We start from the raw sequence: 20,833 nt of genomic DNA on the forward strand, positions 1-20,833 counted from the left end.
TGGCATAGTCTTCGCCCGCATGGTCTCCATCATATTTCTTGCCTACCTTTGCATTTTTGTCACCCATCAGTACAGTTTCCTGTGTCTTTACTTCATGATCTGGTGACTCTATGTTTTCTTACAAGCGTTCAACCAAATGATCATCACGACTCGATTTAGGCGTGGAGATTTAGGCGTGCATATGATTAAAAATGATGTACCAGCTAATTCACAAAGACATAAAGATTGACAGTTACAAATACTCATCTTTAACCCAAACACGCCAAACGCGGCACAAACACGCCTTATCAATACATGAGCATGTCATTCATACGGAAAGTCATAAATATTCATTTCTTCTTTTAATTACACGTGAATGGAACATGCTGTATCCTAGCGTAACAACAAGTGCGACGTTATCATCCTTTTTAACATTGCTTGGAGATCAGCTACATGCTGCCCAGTTATGAGCCTCCTGTATCATCCTTACTTCTGTATAACTTTTTTTACATCAGTGCGTTTTTTGCTCCTATTTTCCCTTTGTATGCCTTTTTGTTCACTTTTTTTTGCTGTTACACTGTACGCATAATTTCGTTGATTCTACATACTGTTACTTCGTCTATTTTCACCATTTTTACATAAACGTATGTTTACTTCAGTTTTGCCATTATACACCTCTTTGATCACCCCTTTTTTACGTATTAGGATGTACTATTATTATGATGTACTATTACGTCTTCTCGTCTGCCTTTGTTAACCGCCAATATTTTTATGCATAGTTGAATATTTGATATTTGTATTGTCATATTGTAACAATTCAATATGCCCTTCCTGTAAAGATCCCTGATGGGATCGACAGTATGAATGAATGAATAAATGAATGAATGAACAAATAAATAAATAAAGAAATAAGTAAGTAAATAAATAAATAAATAAATAAATAAATAAATAAATAAATAAATAAATAAATAAATAAATAAATAAATAAAGATGCACCATTTTCATCTTGCACCTTAACACAAGCATTCTTTTCTAACTCTCTAGTCGTGCTGCCGTACAGCTAAGGTGATCTCTCGCGACAAAGCTCAAACAAGCACCCTGAGTCATACTGGCATGTGCCATACAGAATAAAGCTACACCAGAACTTCTTATGCTCTGGTGGCATTGAAAACCAAAGTTTTCGATTTCCACTGCAGTGTGGCTGGGTGTCAAGACACCGTGACAGCAGCTACGATGGCAGTGGAGACGGTGGGAGACATCGAGAAGCTTGCTGAGGGCAAGATGGAGGAGAGTGCTAGGCTCTACATTGCTCTTGGCGCCGGTCGAGAGCAGACCCTCAGAGAGAACACGCTGGCTTTCCAAAGGTTTGAACTTGCCTTTGTCAAAACGTGCCATAATGCTAGAAATTTGAGACAGCGAATCCGTATAAAACTAGACAAAGATGCCTTCGCCTATGAACCTTGCCTCGCATGCATTAACGTTTCCATACAGTCTTTCTTTCGCCGAACCGCAATGCGGGTAACGCATTACTACTCGAAGTATGGTTAGAATATGCTAATTCTGAATTGGATATCTATGTATTTTTTGTAATTACCACACGAAAGAATGTATTGTAACTTGATCGCACTGAATACACTTCCCTAGTTTTGCCTTTTAGAATAATACTGTAACTTAACTATATTAACTTGGACTTGGACAGCCTTGTGCTGCTTTTTCTTTCCAGCCGGGCGTCGCCTCCTGCTCTCCTTTGTTTAGTTTATTAATTTTTGTATACAGCACGCTCCGCTAAATAAAACTATACGAGAGAGTATAACGAAAGCTAATGAACAAAATACGTTTAATCAAAAATATGCGCCACATAAGCATTGTCAAGCAATAGAACACACTATAACAACAAAGCTCAATGCATCGCTATTTGATGCCTGGAAACAAAGCTTTCCTGTGGTAGCCCACATTACTCGGTAACCATACTCTTATTGTGACGGGTCCCACGGTTTCGATACTAACTGAACAGATGGTAGACGCTGCGATGCCATTTAAGTAAGGCGATCAAAGTTATACGAGGACATTTCGTTTATAGTCAGAGACAACGTTAAAACCCAGAGCACTGCCTTATCGTAGGCTGGTGTACACAAGCCTGTCTCAATGTCTTTTCACTTCATATTGTCATCATATGCTGGGCTACCATAGGTGACAGCGAATTTGTCCAGAATTAAAGAGCGTATGAGCACGATCATTTCTTTAGCCAAGGAAGCTATTTGTGGCCATATTTTGATTACCTGGAGTATTTGCCTGACCAGAATCTTTAGGTTGTATTTGATAAGCTGCCTCCGACGTAGCGTATTCAGCGCGGAGCTCATTGTGGAAGTACAGCCTTGGGTCCACTGAACTAAATCTCTATATTTTTAGTTGGGCGTGCGCCGAAGCTCTTCAAACTCAGCCTTCCAGCCACTTCCAATGGCAATCTGCGTCCGCGAAGCTGTAGCAGAGGCTCAACTAAATCTGTCCATTTTCTAGTACAGCCGTGTGAAGCATACAGGCATGAAATCGCAAAGCAACCACCATAGTTGTACGTACAGTGAGCAGGAGGAGTCAAAATTGTGCTCAAGACAGTTAATGCGCGTTTCAAAGCTGTAGTGTTGGCCTCAAGAATTAAGGCAAAACTTCTTTAGCGTCACCTGATCTGGAGTTCTATCTTTCACCACTGGTGCACCAGAGTTCGTTTCGTCAATCTGGTCACACTATATTCTCCACACTTACTCGTCATTCTGCACTGCATGCATATCCAGAATACTTCTCAGACCACGGATCTTTGTGGATGTGGAGAGAATCAACACCTCAACCACCCTGTTGGGACAAGCGGTATCCTTCCCAGTAGGTCTGGCTCCATCGGCGGTTCACAAAATCGCTCACCCAGAAGGAGAGATCAGCACTGCGAAAGGCAAGGCCCTTAACCCTGTCTGGTGTACCTCACTAGTCATTGAAATATCGGTGAAGATTCTCGTTTAACTCGTTTAAGTGTTGCTGTTCGACGTTTAACAGTGCTGAACGAAGCACCAGTGCGATGCATTGTCAACGTTCTTTGCTCATTTCCTATAGTAAATATCTTTGCAACTTTAGACATTTCGTTTTTATTTGTTTAACAATTATGGTTTATTGTCCAGCCTAAAGCTTCCAATCCGAAGTACAATTAATCTACAGCGTTTTCTCTAGCAATGTGAATCTAAAACAGAACAGCGCTTTCTCTAGCATATGTGAATTTAAACACTAACCGTAAATACTACGACGAGTAAAAATCAAAAAGGCTGGGAAGGGTGTTTCAGCTGCCCTAATGATGTCGGCTATGGCTGTTGCCTCCTTCATTTTTAGGGTACCGGTGATAAGCAGTCAGGTTTAAGACATTCTCGTGCAGCATACCCGTTTTTGTGTTGAACCATGACTACACATCACAACATGAGGACACGAGAAGCCGAGAAGCCGAACCCTTAAGGCACTTCGCAACTAAAATACCAAAGTAGTTTGGAGCAGGGACACCTGACCATGGCTAAAGAGTCTGTGCCGTCTTCGCGTCTTTATTGAGACGCCATTGAAACGAAGCGCTAGGGGCTGGCTTGTCCAAGCAGACCATGAGCGTGAGCATTCTAAAAGCACCTCATGGCTCGAACATCACGAGCCCGCTATACTCTCTTTTCAGCGGCAAGGCAGCTGGCCAAGACCAGTGCAGCGCTACAGGAGAGGCGCCTAGCCGTGCTGCAACTAGCACCTTGTAGGGGCGAAGCTCCATATGACGTGCATTCTGCGTCTTCGTTGTGTGAAACCGCCCCTTTCATTCTTGAACGGGCCATAGAGGGCTGTGCTTGTACTATATGCTCAAATATGCAAATGGTACGACACTTGAGGGCGTGCGTAACTGTAGAAAAGGGAGGGTTGACGTCAAAAGTACGCAAGAAGAGAGAGACGATCACGCGACTACTATCGCCTGTTCTTCGGCGGCACCGTACGCCAGGGGGTGCTTTCTAGTACAATATGAACGACGTTTTGGCGCGCGCGTGCATTCAGAGGCTGGGTGGCATAGGATGGACAAGGGTGCTGAGCGGTGTGCGCGGAATGCTGTGGCGGCTCGCGGTCGAAGAAGGGACCTTGACGTGTGGGCGCGCAAGGCAGAAGTGCGCCGTGAAGCTTTGCAGTACGACAACGGGAGGCAGAGACGGCGCGGCAGCGGCATAGGAACGCAGCTTCACCCCACTCTCCATCATTCACCCTGTTCCTATCTCTCTTTTGTCGTCCCTCGCTGTCCCTGCGCATCTGTCTCTCTCTCCCTCTCTATATATATACCTTTATTCCTATCCTTCAATCCCCCCTTACTCCCATCCCTTGTGAGCTACTGTTGAGGTGTCGCACCAGATGCAGACAGTTACGGGGCTCACTTTTATCTTCTTTTCCCTTTTATAACCACAACCCCGCAAAGTTGCTGTCGTTTTCTTTCTTTCTTTCTCTGAACCACTGCTACTTCTACTTCTATAGGAGTATTAATATTACTAATACAATTGCAGTAATTACTTCAATATTCTTTGTAAACAGTGCAAAGTAAAGATGAAAGCAAAATATAAGCATTTCGTTTATTGAATAAATTATTCATTGAACTAGTTTTGTTTTTTTCTGATTTGCTGCTTTGTCTTGTAAGCTAGACTAAGTGGCCGTATATTTAAATGTTTTGAAGTACGTGCCTTAAGTATTCACCCTTAGGCTACAGGCGCTCTTCTCTGTCGTATTGACGCCCAGGAATACTGTAGTTTGGGTGCCATGTGATTAACTGACCATGTTTATGATCGTGGCTGTTTCAATAGCACTGTAGGGTTCTGTCTTTTATTATATTCGCGATAAACACGAAATATATAAATGGCGAGCTGTATGATTAAAAATGGCGGTCAGAGGAGGGCCAAACCGTTTGTTAGCGGAGTCGGGCAGTGCCAAATAATACATGTAACTTATATATTATATTCAACACAAAAGCGGATGCACCTCCTGCCGACGCTTCCGCAACTGAAGATGTGCCGACGATGACGACACCAGCTGGTTCCGCAAAGATTTCATTAGACATTCCAGTGCTGCTCGACGGTCGCAAAGTGAGTGCTTTAGTTCGCATGGGTGCGGAATTTTCTATAATAAGTGAGAAACAGGCTGCTCTCCTGAAGAAAGTGACGATGCCTTGGAACCTCAGGCCAGTTCATACTACTGGCGGGCACATCGTCACGCCACTTGGCGTTTGCACAGCACGAATACAGGTTCGCTGTCCTACCTTTGTTGTCAGGTTGAGCGTTCTCCGTCAGTGTTCTCGAGACCTGATTATTGGCATGGAATTCCTGGGGGAGCACGATGCTATTATCGACATTGGACAAGGCCTTGTCACGTTCTCAACAAAAAGCACCACACCAGAGCGTAATCTCAGCCATGATCGAGTATGTCTGCGCGTAGTTGACGATGCTGTGACGATACCACCGCGCTCAAGTGTTATGGTTCAAGTGGCGTGTAACAAAACAGCACATGGTGAAACAGCACATGGTGGCAGAGAGCAATCGATCCCTACTCTTTTCCCAAGGTGTCTGCACGAATCCTAGTAGAACTCCAGGCTGGCCACTGCGAGGCTCTGGTTACAAAGTTCAGCTACGAAAGCCGACACATTTTCCCTGGTACTGTCATCGCCTATGCTTTACCAGTAACCAATGTGACTGAGTGTTTTGATTTCGAGGCAACCGATAATGCCAAAGCACCTCTCCGGGGTGTCGATATAAATCCAACGCTTTCTGAAGAAAACAAACGAAGGCTTAAATACCTGTTGATAGAATTTCACGCCTGTTTTGCACGTTTATCGAGAATCCGTCAGACATAGATTACCGAACGCCGTAATATCTCCTACGGCGACGCGCACCCTATACGACAACAGCCTTACCGCGTTTCACCAACGGAATGACGCTTGATTCAAAAGCAAGTGAAGGAAATACTTAAATACGGTGTAATACAGCCATCAAGCAGCCGATGGTGGTCGCCAGTGGTCCTTGTGAAGAAAAACGATGGTACACTTCGCTTTTGTGCCGTTTATACGAAGCTGAATAACGTCACAAAGAAAAACGTGTACCCATTGCCTCAAGTGGACGATTCTCTTGAAAGGCTAAGGCGAGCAAAGTACTTTTCCTCAATCGGCCTCAAAAGTGGTTATTGGCAAATTGAAGTCGATGAAAGTGACCGCGAAAAACCGGCTTTTGTAACTCCTGATGGTGTGTATGAATTCCGAGTGCTCCCATTCGGCCTCTGTTCCGCTCCGGCCACATTTCAACAAATTATGGATACTGTTCTCGCTGACCTCAAAAAGAAAAGTTGTCTCGTCTATCTAGATGATGTCGTTGTCTTTTCAAAAACGTTTGACGAGCACCTTTGTAGTCTTCAGGGTGTTCTTGAAGCTATACGATCCGCTAACCTTACCCTCAAGCCTGAGAAGTGTCATTTCGGCTACGAAGAACTGAAGTTCCTGGGTCACGTTGTGAGCGCTGCAGGCGTTTGGCCCGATCCAGAGAAGACTTTCGCTGTGGCCGCTTTTCTAGCTCCGACAGACAAGAAAAGTCTTCAAAGAATTCTGGGGCTCTGCGCATACTATCGCCGCTTTATTGAAAACTTCTCTTATATTGCGGAGCAGCTCATCAGACTTACGCGAGACGACACCCCATTTCTGTGGACTGACGAACAAGCGACTGCCTTTGCAGAACTCCAACATCGATTGTCTCCCCCTCTTGTAGTTGGTCATTTCGATGAGGACGCTGGCACAGAGGTGCGCACTGACGCAAGCAACATTGGTCGCGGTGCTATCTTGGTGCAAACACAAGATTGCCTACGCGAGCCGCACTCTATCACGTGCCGAAACTAACTATTCAACGTCAGAGAAGGAATATGTCGTGGTAGTATGGGCGATTACAATGTTCAGGCCTTGTCTCTACGGGCGCCCATTTGATGTTGTGACTGATCACCACGCTTTGTGTTGGCTGGCTAACCACCGAGACCTCTCTGGGTGCTTATCACAATGGAGTCTCCGACTTCAGGAGTTCGATGTCACCATCGTATACAAGTCAGGTGGAATGCATGAAGGCGCCGACACGCTATCACGAGCACCTCTGGAATCTGATCAAAGAGCTGTAGAAGACGACAATGCCTTCGTGGGGACTCTCAGTGGGGCGGACCTCTTCAGTAAGCAACGAGAGGACCCTGATTTAAGGCCCATCATCGATCATTTAGAAGGCAGCACCGCGTCTGTTCCTCGTCCACTTTCCTGTACGTTGCCATCATTTTGCTTACAACACGGCACAATATACAAGAAAAACACCGATGTCAGCAGCAGATCTTCTGGTCGTTCCTTAAGACCTTCGTGATGACATCCTATTAGCCTGGCACGATGAGCTGCATCCGGCCATTTGGGAAGCTCACGGATGCTCGACCGGGTACGACAGCTATATTTCTGGCCAAAAGTCGCAGCTTGTGTCAAACGCTACTTGAAAGGATGCCGCGAATGCAAGCGTCGCAAGTCATCACCTGTAAAGTCTGCAGGCATCCTACGACCCATCGACACACCGCGTACGCCATTTTACTAAGTTGGGATGGACCTCCTTGAACCGTTTCCTTTGTCTCACTCTGGAAACAACGGGATCATTGCCGTAACTGATTACTTGACGCGTTACGCTGAGACGAAGCCATTGCCACGCGGCACAGCATCTGATATCGCCCAGTTTTCCATGCACCACATTGTACTTCATCGCGGCGCCCCATCATTCATCATCACTGACCGAGGGACAACGTTTACGGCAAAACTGTTGGACGACATCTTCAAGCCTAGTTACAAAAACCACCGTGAGACAACCACATACCACCCCTAAAAATAACGTCTTGACAGAAAGTGTAAAATAAACGCTGCCGGGCATGATTTCTATGTACGTGGATGTGCAGCATACAACGTGGGACGAGGTCCTGCCGTACGTAACGTTTGCGTACAACACCGCAACCCAGGAAACGACAAGGTTCGCACCCTTCCCCCTTGTTTACGGTCGAGACGTGCAAACCATGCTAGACGCCATGATTCCTTGTGAAATCGACCAGCACGAGCTGCTAACTCCTGATGTCGAAGATTACACTCAGCGTGCAGAGGAAGCACGTCAACCAGCTCGCGGGCACATAAGAACGTAGCAATGTGAAGACGCCTGAAGGTACAATATCCACCATCGACAAGTCACCTATCAACCTGGCGACCATGTGTGGGTTTGAACTCCTGTTAGACCACGAGGTGTCAGCGAGAAAGTCCTGATCAAGTACTTCAGACCCTACAAAGCATTACGGCGGTTCAACAAATTCAACTATGAAGTTATTCCAGACGGAGGCTTGGTAATGACCCAGCGCTACTCACGACGAACAGATATTGTGCATGTCGTCCGCCTAAAATGTTATTTTACGCGATAATACTCGCCTCATTGTGCCCGGGCAGCAAACATTTTATTTTTTTTACGTTGTTCGATGGGTATCTAATGAACTTTCAATTGTGGTAATGTTTTTTTTTCTTTTGACCAACCACAGACAATTTTTTGCTCCTGCACGTGCCCTGAGCACTAAAAGTATCATTTTTTTTCCTCTGATGGATCCTGCTGTCCCCTTAGCATCGGTATGAGCATCGAGAGGATGGTATGAGCATCGAGTCGACGCTCTAATAAAAGGGGGAATAATGCCACCTAGAGTTGTGAGCCGGCAAGCCCTAGCGAGCCGAAAAGGGCAAAGAGAACGAATAAGTGTGTGTTAGCGCTTCGTTTGAAGATACACGCTCGTGTCTTTCTGCCCCGCTGTTCCGGTCTTGTCTTTACGGCTAGTGGTGCGTGACAAAATCATGTCAGATAATCTTTAGATATCTTGTATTTCCATCGTGATATGTCTCGCATGACAAGTGCGTGCATCTGCATTCCCAATACATTCAATAAAGTAATCCGTATCTTCAGATACAAGATACCGCTATCGGAAGCTTACCATGCGGAACAATAATCTCTGACTGAACTATACTTCTCAAGATGGTACGGGTATCTCTAATCTATCCTATAAAAACTCAGTGCCGTGGGATAATTTAATTTTTCCCCGAGGGCCCACCAGTGACGGCAGAGTCGAAGGTCTTCGCGTCTCGTTTAGCGTAGCAAAGCCAAATGACAGCACTCGCGCAGCCTAATAAAATCACTCCTTCTCCACGGAGTGAATGATGATGAGTGGTGTGAAGTGTCCGTACGTCCATACGTGCTTCTGTCCGTACGTCCATTCGTCCGTCCATGCATCCATCCGTCAGTCTGTCTTTTGTTTGTCTGGGAGGCCTATACTAGACAGCGCCGTGTAGTATAGGCCTCGCAGCCTGGCCAGGGGGTGCTGCGCCACGTGCGTTTCGCCACATTTTTTAGCAATAACCGGTCGCTCGTCAATCTAAGCCAGCCTTTTGCCTGCGCTCCTCTCTCAGCACGTTCACGCACTCTGCGCGCACTGTTGTCTGGTCACCCCGCACGTGCAGCGTCACCTGTGAGTTGCTCCGAATGCATAAAAAGGTTTTAAATGCATTTTCACAGTGTGAATATCGCCAGCAATGAGAGCGATTTATCGACAACCTTAAGCGACCAAGTTTGAACATCAAACACAATGTCAATGAGCGAGTGCTATATGCGTGGCGATGGTGAACAGGCACACTTATACGACAATAAAAGTGAGGTGATTGTGTGAACTACGTCGTCTCAGAGGCCCTCAACTGTTTTGGGAAGGTTGTCACCTCGATTTAATTGTCAAATTAGCTGGATATCTGCCCAGCAAACTGCTTCTCTGTCTCGCCATCCTGTGGTTGCGAGACAGGTTGGCATGGATCATTTTATCCCTGGGCTCTACATCTGAACCTTTGCAGTAGTGCCTTGTCATATTCGAGGGAGTCAGCTGCGGTCATACACGCAATACAGTCAGTGCCTCCCCATTCAAGCACATGCTTATGGCGATTGCCCATTTATCTCGAGGCCAGTCCTGTATCGTGTGTACGCGGTCGAACCTCTGCAGGTACGCTTAGAGATCGTTGCGTCTCTTATCAAATAGTGGCAGTAGCTTCTGTGCACGGGTTTAGGCCTACAGGAGATGCTGGCGGGGCGAGTGCTGCCGCCGCAGATGGCTCACGTGGAACATCCTACTGAAGCTTGAGCTTAAGCTTCCGGATCTCGAGGTGCCTTTGGTTCACTAACCGCTACCTCACTGCTGCTTTTTTGGCTGTATCTCGCTCTGCCACGCGTTCGTCTCTCTGTCTAACCTGCTATCTTTCGGCCCGCTCACGAAGCTCCATGCTATATAGGCAGTCCTAACTGTGTAGCAATGACCGCTAACTTATCGAGATACATGTCGGTCGTCTAGTGTTGCATGAATACTTCTGAATCTTGTCTGCGCTTTAAGGGTTTTACTGGCGCATCCTGGCAGGCTCGCCAGTTTTTGATGGAAGCACGAATAAGTGTGGGCCCAGCATCCGTTCATTGGAATGACTCGGTGATCAGAGCATTATAAAATAAAACACAGAAGGTTTTATGGACAACACTAGAAACCACACAAAATATTTACAGTCTCACTACTGTTCAGCAATAAACCGTCCGTTTACTCTCGTGACGTGCCGTGCACTCCTACACTCACCTCCTCACGCTGTCATCGTGGTCACCCTGGTGGTCGTCGTCATGGTGTTGTCGCTGCGTGGCGCGATTAAGGTCACGATGGCTCGTCACCTAGTGCGCCCCGGTTGTGACAGGTCAGCAGGGAGTCGCAACGGCCGGTTGGCCCGAGGTTGTTACCATGCCTGGATGATGGTTAGCCAGCCGCTTCCAGCTGCATAATCGCCTCTGGTCGCTCCACGACACCCGCACCTACCAGGCCGCTGGCGCCCTAAGAATCCAAGGACGGGATCTCAGCGCCATTCGACAGTTACTCCAGGCCGCTCAAACTGCAGGCCGCTGGTGCACTCAGGAACCAAGCACGACATCTCGGTGCTGTCGCAACAGTCACACCAGGTCACTCGAACAGCAGGCCGCTGGTGTACCGAGAAACACTACGAACTGCCGTCGCCGATGTCCACCCGCTTTTCTGGTGCTCTTCTTTCGCCCCAGTTCGTTTTTTCTCTACCACAATTACCATCACCTGCTCTTCGCTTTTCGCCACAGGGGAATTATCGTCACCAGCTGCCTCCTCGTACTGTCACGGCCACGCACCACTATTCACGTCACCACAGGCAGGTTCTATCAAACCCAATGGAAACATGAATATGAAAAAAATGCACGCGCATGCTTTTCGCATCGTTGAAGTTGCGAAAGTTTGTTGCAGAAGGAGGAGGAATAAATGAGGAAGGACAGGGAGGTTAGCCAGTTTGTTGCAGAAGAATGCTGTTTAGAAGGTACAGGTGAAGTTAGGTGAGAGGTGTGGATTTTGTCCAGGATGGCACGTTTCATAGCTCGAAGCAATTCCCTTCACTGGCTGAGCTCGAGCATGTTGGCGGCATGTGGTTCTAATATGCACATTATAAGCCACAATAATTGCGCTACATGCAGTGCACAAGCAACTCTATGCTTCTATTTTGATATCACTCAAGTATAATGTAAATTAGTTACAATTATGTGACTTCGGGGTGGGAAATACTTCAACACACAAGGGGACGTGAAGTGCAACTCGCTCCTGGTGAGTTAGCAGCTTATCCTTTATTGTCCCTGTCACTCTGGTTGCTTTCACAGCCTTTTACGTCCAGTGAAAAATTCCAGTCATCAAGATTGTTTCTTTCAGAATACCTGGTAAAAGCAACCTGAATAATTTCCTCCAACAAATGATTTCGACGACTCCGTGTCATCATTTTAACGTGTTAAAACGGCGAACACTTTGCGTTCATACCACTCTACAAGCGTCTCGCTTGCCACTTACCCGCAGGTCACCGGATCAAACTCCGGCTGCGGTGGCTGCATTTGCGATGAAGGCGGAAACGGCCATGAAAGTGGCCTCCACTACGGCCACTTTCATGACCATATGATGGTTTTAAGACGTTCAACACCACTTATCAATGAATCAATCGCTGGCCCCTTATGAACAAGCGTAAAAGACAGGAGCGATGAAAGAAACATTGGCGAAGGACGGCATTCAGAGCAATCGCTCTAAGACTATAGCGGAGCAACTGAATCTTCGAATGATTGAAGCGTCTCTTGTAGCATCGTTTTTTGTTACAGGACCAACCTAACTATTTTATTGTATTTCCAGTCTGAGATTGCCCTGTTACGAGTGCGCGTTACTTCCCGCGTAGAAGTTTTTTCAGATTCATGCACTACAAAAAAACTGGCGAGTGGTGTGTGCAGATAAAACAGAACCAGTTGGATTTGCAGACGTTAGACTATAACATATTACTAACCAACGTTGGTACAGAAAACCTCGTAGAGCTGATATCTGTACGCCACTGGCTCATACTAAAAGCGTTAGTTGACTCGTATTTTCCCTAAAATTTGAGTCTCGTGAAACGACTCAGGTTTGTTGTGTCGTAAAGGACTGAGTTTGTACAGTGATCTAAGAAAGACGCAAATTTGTAGTGTTCTCTCATTGCTAACACTTTAACACAAGGCTGGCATGACCGAACAAGGAAGCGACGGTGCAATGCTGCAGTTGGGCCGTCTACTGACATTCCTCGAGAAAATGCTCCTTTATTCCACTTGGCGGCACGACAGTATACGGGCACTGCGAATAGCTTTAGTTCTTTTGGCTAGATATGCCTGGCAGGCGCGTATTCTCGTTAAAAAAAAAGAGAACATGCGAACATGGACACGAAGAGAGATGTCAAAACAATACTTTTGTTTATTTGACTTCAGCTATGTCTTTGTGGCCGTGTTTGCGCGCTCTGTCTTCGAACACTAATAGAAGTCCACCAGCCGAGCTTCTTGGTATTTTAAGGGCGCGTCAGTAAGCAAAGAGATGACTAGTGCACAGAGACAAGCTAAACATACAATGTTTGTGGTGAACCCATTCGTCGTTTAATACCAAATTTGTAGCTGGATATCAGCTATGGTATCCACAAATAGCCAGAAATAACTAAGACTCACCAGCATTCGGACAACAGTTGTCATCACTAGTCATAATATAAGAACACCAGGCTAAGTCTGTCGATGCTCGTCCAGCAGCTACCAACACAAGCAATAGTTAACTCACCTGTAGCCAGAGTTGGTCAACTGCATACTTAGCACTGCTTAAAACTGGCCGGGATTCAGTCCTAATTTTTCGCGCTAATCAGTGCATGAAGTACGCGAATAAACGTGGTAGAGAAACTTGGCCAGAGATTTTCGTCGCAATGAACAAATCAATCTTCAACGTACTTCGTGAAGAGGTCCCGGAAGACATTTCATTTGGTAGCCAGTCAGCATGAAAGGAACCTGAGCGGTAGTCTATATTACCGATTTTGGAAAACAGTACCAGTGTTGCTGCTTCCTTCCACATTATCTCTAAGCGTTCTGTTCTGATAATCATTTCGTGAGCTTCTCGCCGAAAGCAGGCGAGTGTAAAAAAGAGGCTTGAGCATTTGTTACAAAGGTTCACTTCTTTGAAATTGACGCAGCGGCTAAGGACGCCGGTACATTGATGATCCTGAGCAGCTTAAGCACCTTCTCACTCGAAGATGTCAGGGCGGCGGCGCCCGGCTGTCTTCTGTGGCAGCAAACGTACATCTTCCGTGACCGTACTATCACCAAGTCCCTGGTAGAGAGGGCAGCTTCCATGGGGTTTTCGGCCATCGTGGTCACCGCGGACTCTCCCGTGTTGGGAGACACTGTGCGTCGCCATGCGTATCGAACCATCTTGCCACGTGGTCTCAGGTAATCTTAAATTTTGGAGTCCTCAATTGCAGCTTAGTTGGTATATTCTAAAGTTTAACCTGAGAATTTCCCAACTCAACCAAAATACCTTTGGTGAGATCCTCGCAATCGGGGTACGCAGTATCTACTGCGCCACCGTAATGCTAAAAATGCATTCCGAGTTTTCTTGAAAAAAAAGTTTAATTGCAGCTCATGTAACAGTTAAGTTAATGAACTAACTGATGCACAAGCTTTTTCGTTTTTGGTGGCAAGTAGTTACCTAGCCCGCATAAGTGTTTGCTTAATGGAAAAGACCACCACTTTCGAATGCTAAGGATTTCTTTGCGTACTGCAAGCACTTTTGGCATCTATCTATCTATCTATCTATCTATCTATCTATCTATCTATCTATCTATCTATCTATCTATCTATCTATCTATCTATCTATCTATCTATCTATCTATCTATCTATCTATCTATCTATCTATCTATCTATCTATATATCTATCTATCTATCTATCTATCTATCTATCTATCTATCTATCTATCTATCTATCTATCTATCTATCTATCTATCTATCTATCTATCTATCTATCTATCTATCTATCTATCTATCTATCTATCTATCTATCTATCTATCTATCTATCTATCTATCTATCTATCTATCTATCTATCTATCTATCTATCTATCTATCTATGTATGTATGGGTGCTCTCAAGATCACCCCCTTAACTTGGGGTACACTAAAATTGGTACGGGAGGGTAAGATGACTTGACGAATATGACGAGTTGGTAATGACATGAATAATGTAACAATGTGGTCGTGCACTTTAGTCAAACACTTTCTAAAGAAAAAGAAACGGTGGCACGCACACAGGGGCGTGTATATGCCACTGGTATGCGGGTATGTGCCCCAGGCGATAGACATTTTATATCTACCCAGGATCGGCGACCACAAACATTAGTAATTTTAACGCTTGAATGTTAGACAAAAGCTGATATTGGAAGCGTTGACCAGATGAACGCAAAGAATAAACGTCAGTGTCCCAGCAGAAATTTATTCCTAGAATTCTGCATGGCAGTAAAATACTCTACAGCAGAGCCACACCAGGTCTCAGAGATACTTTCCAAATTTGAATTGAATGGAATTTAAACTTTATTCAGACACCCATTGTATAGGTTGAAGGGTTAAAGGCAGATACGGCTGCCCGAGAAAGGCCCCCTACTCGTACTTCGCTCAGGGGTGGGAAACTGCGGAGCGTGGGCAAATACAGGGAACAATATATGGCCAAAATGCCGCATGCAGCCTATACAAGCAATCAAAACACAATAAGAAAAACAGCTACATTCATAACACCACAATAATAACACGTGTATGTAAATGTTTATACAAGCCAAAATGATCAATGGTACAGAACAGTACTAAAAGAAATAGGAGAAAGAAAAGAACAGGCGGAAACAGCACAACATAAACGAAGCACCAGGAGCTTATCGAATGGTAATCTTTAACTCTTTTTCGAAGCGGTACGTTGAATAGTTGCCCTGAATAATATCGGCAACAACTCGATTGTTATTTAGGAAATGTGGCATTACGTAGGCAATAGGCTCAGTACCATATTTAGTTCGACACATAAGCGTTCCGAGTCGGTTGTGCGTGGGTTAATATTGAGAATGGACAGATGACGATGACTACGGGCAGTCCAGAAGGTCCACGATGACGCCACAAGGCTCGTCCTGACGGTACCAACATAGACGCCGTCCGCTTCGGTCTGAAGAGACCGGGATTCAGGACACAAATAAAGTTTTGTGAATGAATGAGTGAAAGAATTAATGATGAAGGCAGGATTTGGCGGTCATGAACATTTTCTCTATGTGTATGTATAGCGAGTTTTAGTTTGAATACGCGATCTATATTTAGTATATGAAGCTTGGAAAAGGATAGCCCTGCGTGGCCCCTTCGCTTAAGGCTTTCGATACAATCAACAACTGTTTTTTTAAAATTGTTAATCTATTAAATTTTTTTAATAGTGGTACCCCTGATTAGGAGACGGTATTGCAGATGAGAGTGATCAAGGGCATATTAAAACTGCAGTTTCAACCATTTAGGTACCAAGGAGGTAAAATTATATTTTGAGATTGGACTACACATAGTTATTAGTGAGATTGACCAGCCATAGGCCCTAACGTTCGTAAACGTAAATTCTGGTTGCAGTAAACGCTATCAAATTTTTTAAACATTGCATATTCACTTTTAAAATACAATCACCACGTCTGGTTAATTTCAATTGTAGTGAGATGTCATCAACTGAAGTTGACTTGTGTAACAGTGTTTAGGATTACTATACTCGTGAGCCCCAGCGCAAATAAAAGCACTTCGTATCAGCTTATCGCTTCTGTTTTTACTAATATTCAAGTTGCTGTGGGCATTGTTACACAACTGCAAAAACATGCTAATACAAAAAATGCAGCTGTTTGACGTATGTTTTTGCACGGATTTGTGCATATATTGAGAACTACTTAAAAAAGTCTCGCTCAACAAAAAAATTAAAACACTGTCACCTGGCATCCACACGCTTCGCATAACATCAATATCCAAGGTGTGTGAGATCTGCCAATTTTTAAGGTACATTTTTTCTTTCAATGTAATGGTGCTTTTGTGGTCAAAGTGCCCTAATCAAGAACGAAAATAATGTACTTTTTTAGTTTTTTCGTTTGAAGCCCCCAAAAGTTGTACAAGCTAGACATTCGGCTAGGTAGCCTGATATTTATTATAGGTGGCTAACAAATGAGGCTCTATCTAGTAGAAAAGGGCGTTGTGTTCATTAAGCCAATGTGGCTTAAAAAAACACCATGGCAGTACCGAGTGGTGATACTGAGCGGATGCGTTTGGTTGTTTTCTCGTCGCTACCAATATCTTCTCTGTTCTTCAAGTTCATTACAAACATGTTATTTGACCCCTATGTTAGAAAAGATTGTAATCGCAGAGCCGAATCACGAGACTGATGTTACTTGAATATAAGCATGTGGCAGGGCACACTCAGAGCATTCACAACTTATGAATAATAGTTTAACAGAAAACCTTCATGGCAACGTATATAACAGATGCATCTTACCGTTACTCACAACTAAAACAGAAACCTGAAAGCTTACGATAGCTTAACCTAGATTTACGACGATACAGCGGATAACAGAAATGAAAACTACAGGTGTAACCTTAGGAGATGATGAGAGAACAATGTGGGCGAGAGAACGAATGGGTGTGAAAGACTTGATAGTTCGAATCAAGAAGAAAAAGACGTAGGCTGGAGACGTGGTGCGTTGGCAGGGTAATCACTGGTCAATATGGGTCATTGATTGTATTCCAAGAGAAGAAAAAATTTGCAGATCCCTCGTATAGTGCGAATCGATATGTCAAGCACGAATGAGGAAATTTGATATGCCAATTTAAAATTAGCTCAACAGGTAGACATAAATTATGCCGTACATGACTTCCATCTATTCATTATCGTGTTTGGACGTGTCATTTACTTTCGTTGCCTATTCACATTACGTGATACTAAATTTAGTATTTGTGGAGCTAGCGAAACAGTCGTGAGCACGCTACGAGCGTAGCATGTAGTCATGTATTACATCACACAGATGTTATGATTATCATGTTTGGACGTGTCAATTACCTTCGTCGTCCAGTCATGTCGCGTGATACCAAATTTGGTAAGTTTGGAGCTTGCGAAACGTCCGCGAGCGCCTTGAGCGTAGCACTTAGTCATGATTTACATGACACGCATGTCATGATTATTAAGTTTAGCCGTCGTTCATTCACATCACGTAACACAGAATTTGTTGTATGTGAAGCTAGTGAAACGACCATGAGCGCATCATGAGCGTGGTATGTTTTTACATTACACGCATGTCATGGTTATCATGTTTGCACCAGTCATGTATTTTCGCTATCAATCGGCGTCGCATATCACCAAATTTGTAATATGTGAATCCAGCGAAACGACCGCGGGCGCACTACCATCGTAGCATGAAGTCATGTTTTACATAATACGCATGTTATGATTATCGTGTTCGGACGTGTTATATACATCAGTCGTCCGTTCGCGTCACGTAATACTAAATTTGGTGTATAAAAGCTAGCGGAATGGCCGCGAATGCACCATGAGCGTGGCTTGTAGTCGTGTTATTGACACGCATTTCGTGATTATCAAGTTTGCACCAGTTATATTCCTTCGTCATGCAGTCTTGTCCCGTAATACTAATATTGGTATATGTGAAGCTAGTGAAACGACGACGAGCGCATTATGAGCGTGGCGTGTGGTCATGACTTACGTGGCATGCATGTCATGATTTTCACGTTAGGGCCTGTCACCTATGTTCGCCATGCAGTCATGTCATACCATACCAGTTTGGCAATATGCCATGTGAACGAAACCACCACTAGAGCAGCAAGACCATGAAATGTAAATCATGACATTCATGACATACATGTTATGATTTTCATGTCATGAGTAGTCACTTATGCTCGTCATATTGTCGTGTTATTCCGTACCAATTTCTGTAATGATGTGATTATCGAAATGGCCACGAGAGCTAAAAGTTATAGGCGGCGAGATAGTTATGCTCAATGTCGGCGAGGATCGCTAACAAATGCTTCAAATAAAAAAAAACATGCGCCAGAGGGAGAGATAAAGTTATGTGTTTCAATAAGATTAGAAAGCTGGCGGATTGAGCGAGGTGGCCGCAACCACCATATGAGGTTGATTGGTGGAACATGGCTGGGACTTTATTCCCTGGAGTGGGCATAGTCACGCTCGTTAGGAAGTTACTTCAGACAGTGTGCGATGATTGTACACGCTCTCTTTTATGTATAGCGCTAAGTAAGTCACCGTTGGGTAAGTGAGAATTTCCACCGTCTTGGCGCCAGACATAATTACTCGTCGGGAAATTTGTTTATTATAGGCAGACAGGTTCTTCTGTTAGCACTCTACCTACGCTTACATCCTCTCTTACAGGTCGTAGTGTTACCATGAGCAAGCTCTCAATTTCGCAGAGTCCGTTCACTTCTCCGTTATTCCGTAAAAACTTAAATTCTAAGAGAACCAATAACAAATGAAAACATGCTCTCAGAGAACTTGATGTAAATAGAAACATTAGTAAAATACACTTGAATAAACAAAGAAAACATAGCCAACGCCAGCTTTGTGAGGCAAAAGGAATATTTGTTTCTTTTGAGTTTTTAAAAGTTTGCAGAACCCACCTAACTGAACATGGCTAGGATAAAAATATGAGGGCGTTCTTCCTTTTGAAGAATGAGAAATTGCAAGTGAATGTTTTCAATATTCGACCGCCTCTTTGGAAGAATGGTTACGCTGCTGGGCTGCTCACCCGAAAGTTGTTGGTCCAGTTGTGTCGGTGGTGGTTGCATGCTTATAGAGGCAAAACGCTAGATGCCCGTGTTCTGTACTTCATTAGTGCACGTTGAAGAGCAACAGTTGATCAAAATTTCCGAAGCCCCCTCCACATCTGCGTGGCTCATAGTCGTACTTTTGGCCCGCAAAACTCGAAGGTATTATTGCTATTACAATTACCAGATGAAGTGCTTTGTGACACCCACTTTATTGCATTCGGTGCAGAATGACGTAGCTGAACTGCTGATGTTACACGTGCTTATGTTGTCTCAGTTTCGCCAATACTGAAGGTGCATGTTCGAAAGGATTCGATGGATGCGAGCCAAAGAGCAAATATTCGAGTGACATGGAGTCTCGACCATCTGCCACTTGGGAAGACATCGAATGGCTACGCCGTCTCTCGGGGTTGCCTGTAGTCGTAAAGGGCGTCCTCACGGGTAAGTTCTATCGTATATCGGTGACCTCGTCGTGTGCACGTTATGCGGGCAGCAGAAAAGTAGTAAACGCATACTTGCTTTATCATGCAGCCGCCGCTTCGAACAGCCACATAAAGCGCGTAATTTAAGCTTGTTTGTGCTCTACCTTATTCAATGTGAGGCATCTATTCTTGTACTGAGCACGCCATGAACGTTTTTATCTATCTATCTATCTATCTATCTATCTATCTATCTATCTATCTATCTATCTATCTATCTATCTATCTATCTATCTATCTATCTATCTATCTATCTATCTATCTATCTATCTATCTATCTATCTATCTATCTATCTATCTATCTATCTATCTATCTATCTATCTATCTATCTATCTATCTATCTATCTATCTATCTATCTATCTATCTATCTATCTATCTATCTATCTATCTATCTATCTATCTATCCGCCTACGTCAGGGTGTCCTTTTGATCATCTCCTCACCTTGGGGTATAGACCAAAATGAGTATGGGTGAATAAGAGGGTTTCAAAAATATGACTATCTGACCATGACATGAATAATTTGAAAATTTCACCACGTACGACGTCAAACTCTTTTCTCCAGACGCGTGTTGCACATGCCTATATATCACGGGTTCGTATTGTGTGGTTATGCGCCCCAGGTGGTCAGCAGTTTACGTCTACTAAGGATTGGTGAGAACTAACAATGGGGATTTATATGCGTACGTGGTATAAAAATCGACATCGGCCGCGTCCACCCGATGAATGCAAAGATGATATGCTATGGTCCCAGCAGCAATCGAACCCAAGCATTCTATGTGGAAACGAGTATTCTACCACAGAGCGACGCCAGGTTTCAGAACTTTTTTTTAAAAAAGACCGTATGCAGTCGCGATGCTGGTGAAACGTCCATTTTAGTTCCAGTGCTGGCCGTTTCAATTTATAAACATTACATATGCACTTCAATGATAGAGGCATCGCGTCGGGTTAGCTCCAACTATGCGCAAATGCCATCCACTGAAGTTTGCTTACGTAGCTCCATCAAGGGCGACCATCTTCGCAATCACAAGCGCTGCAATTCAGCTTGGCGCTTCTAGTGTTGGTAACACCCGTGTT

The 20,833-nt window shown here is 44.4% G+C and overlaps 1 protein-coding gene across 2 annotated transcripts in view; it reads left to right on the plus strand.

Moving 5' to 3' along the window:
* LOC119163120 (L-lactate oxidase) overlaps positions 1–20,833 on the plus strand; it is a 156,138-nt gene that overhangs the window by 114,095 nt on the left and 21,210 nt on the right. For both annotated transcript variants that reach the window (XM_075874180.1, XM_075874179.1), the window contains exons 5-8: positions 1,176–1,343; positions 2,769–2,920; positions 13,634–13,889; positions 19,555–19,718. In XM_075874180.1, the coding sequence (XP_075730295.1) occupies positions 1,176–1,343; positions 2,769–2,920; positions 13,634–13,889; positions 19,555–19,718 (740 nt within the window). The remainder of the gene's footprint in view (positions 1–1,175; positions 1,344–2,768; positions 2,921–13,633; positions 13,890–19,554; positions 19,719–20,833) is intronic.

Source organism: Rhipicephalus microplus, chromosome 9 (assembly GCF_043290135.1).
Source record: "Rhipicephalus microplus isolate Deutch F79 chromosome 9, USDA_Rmic, whole genome shotgun sequence".
Classification (NCBI taxonomy): Eukaryota; Metazoa; Arthropoda; class Arachnida; order Ixodida; family Ixodidae; genus Rhipicephalus; species Rhipicephalus microplus.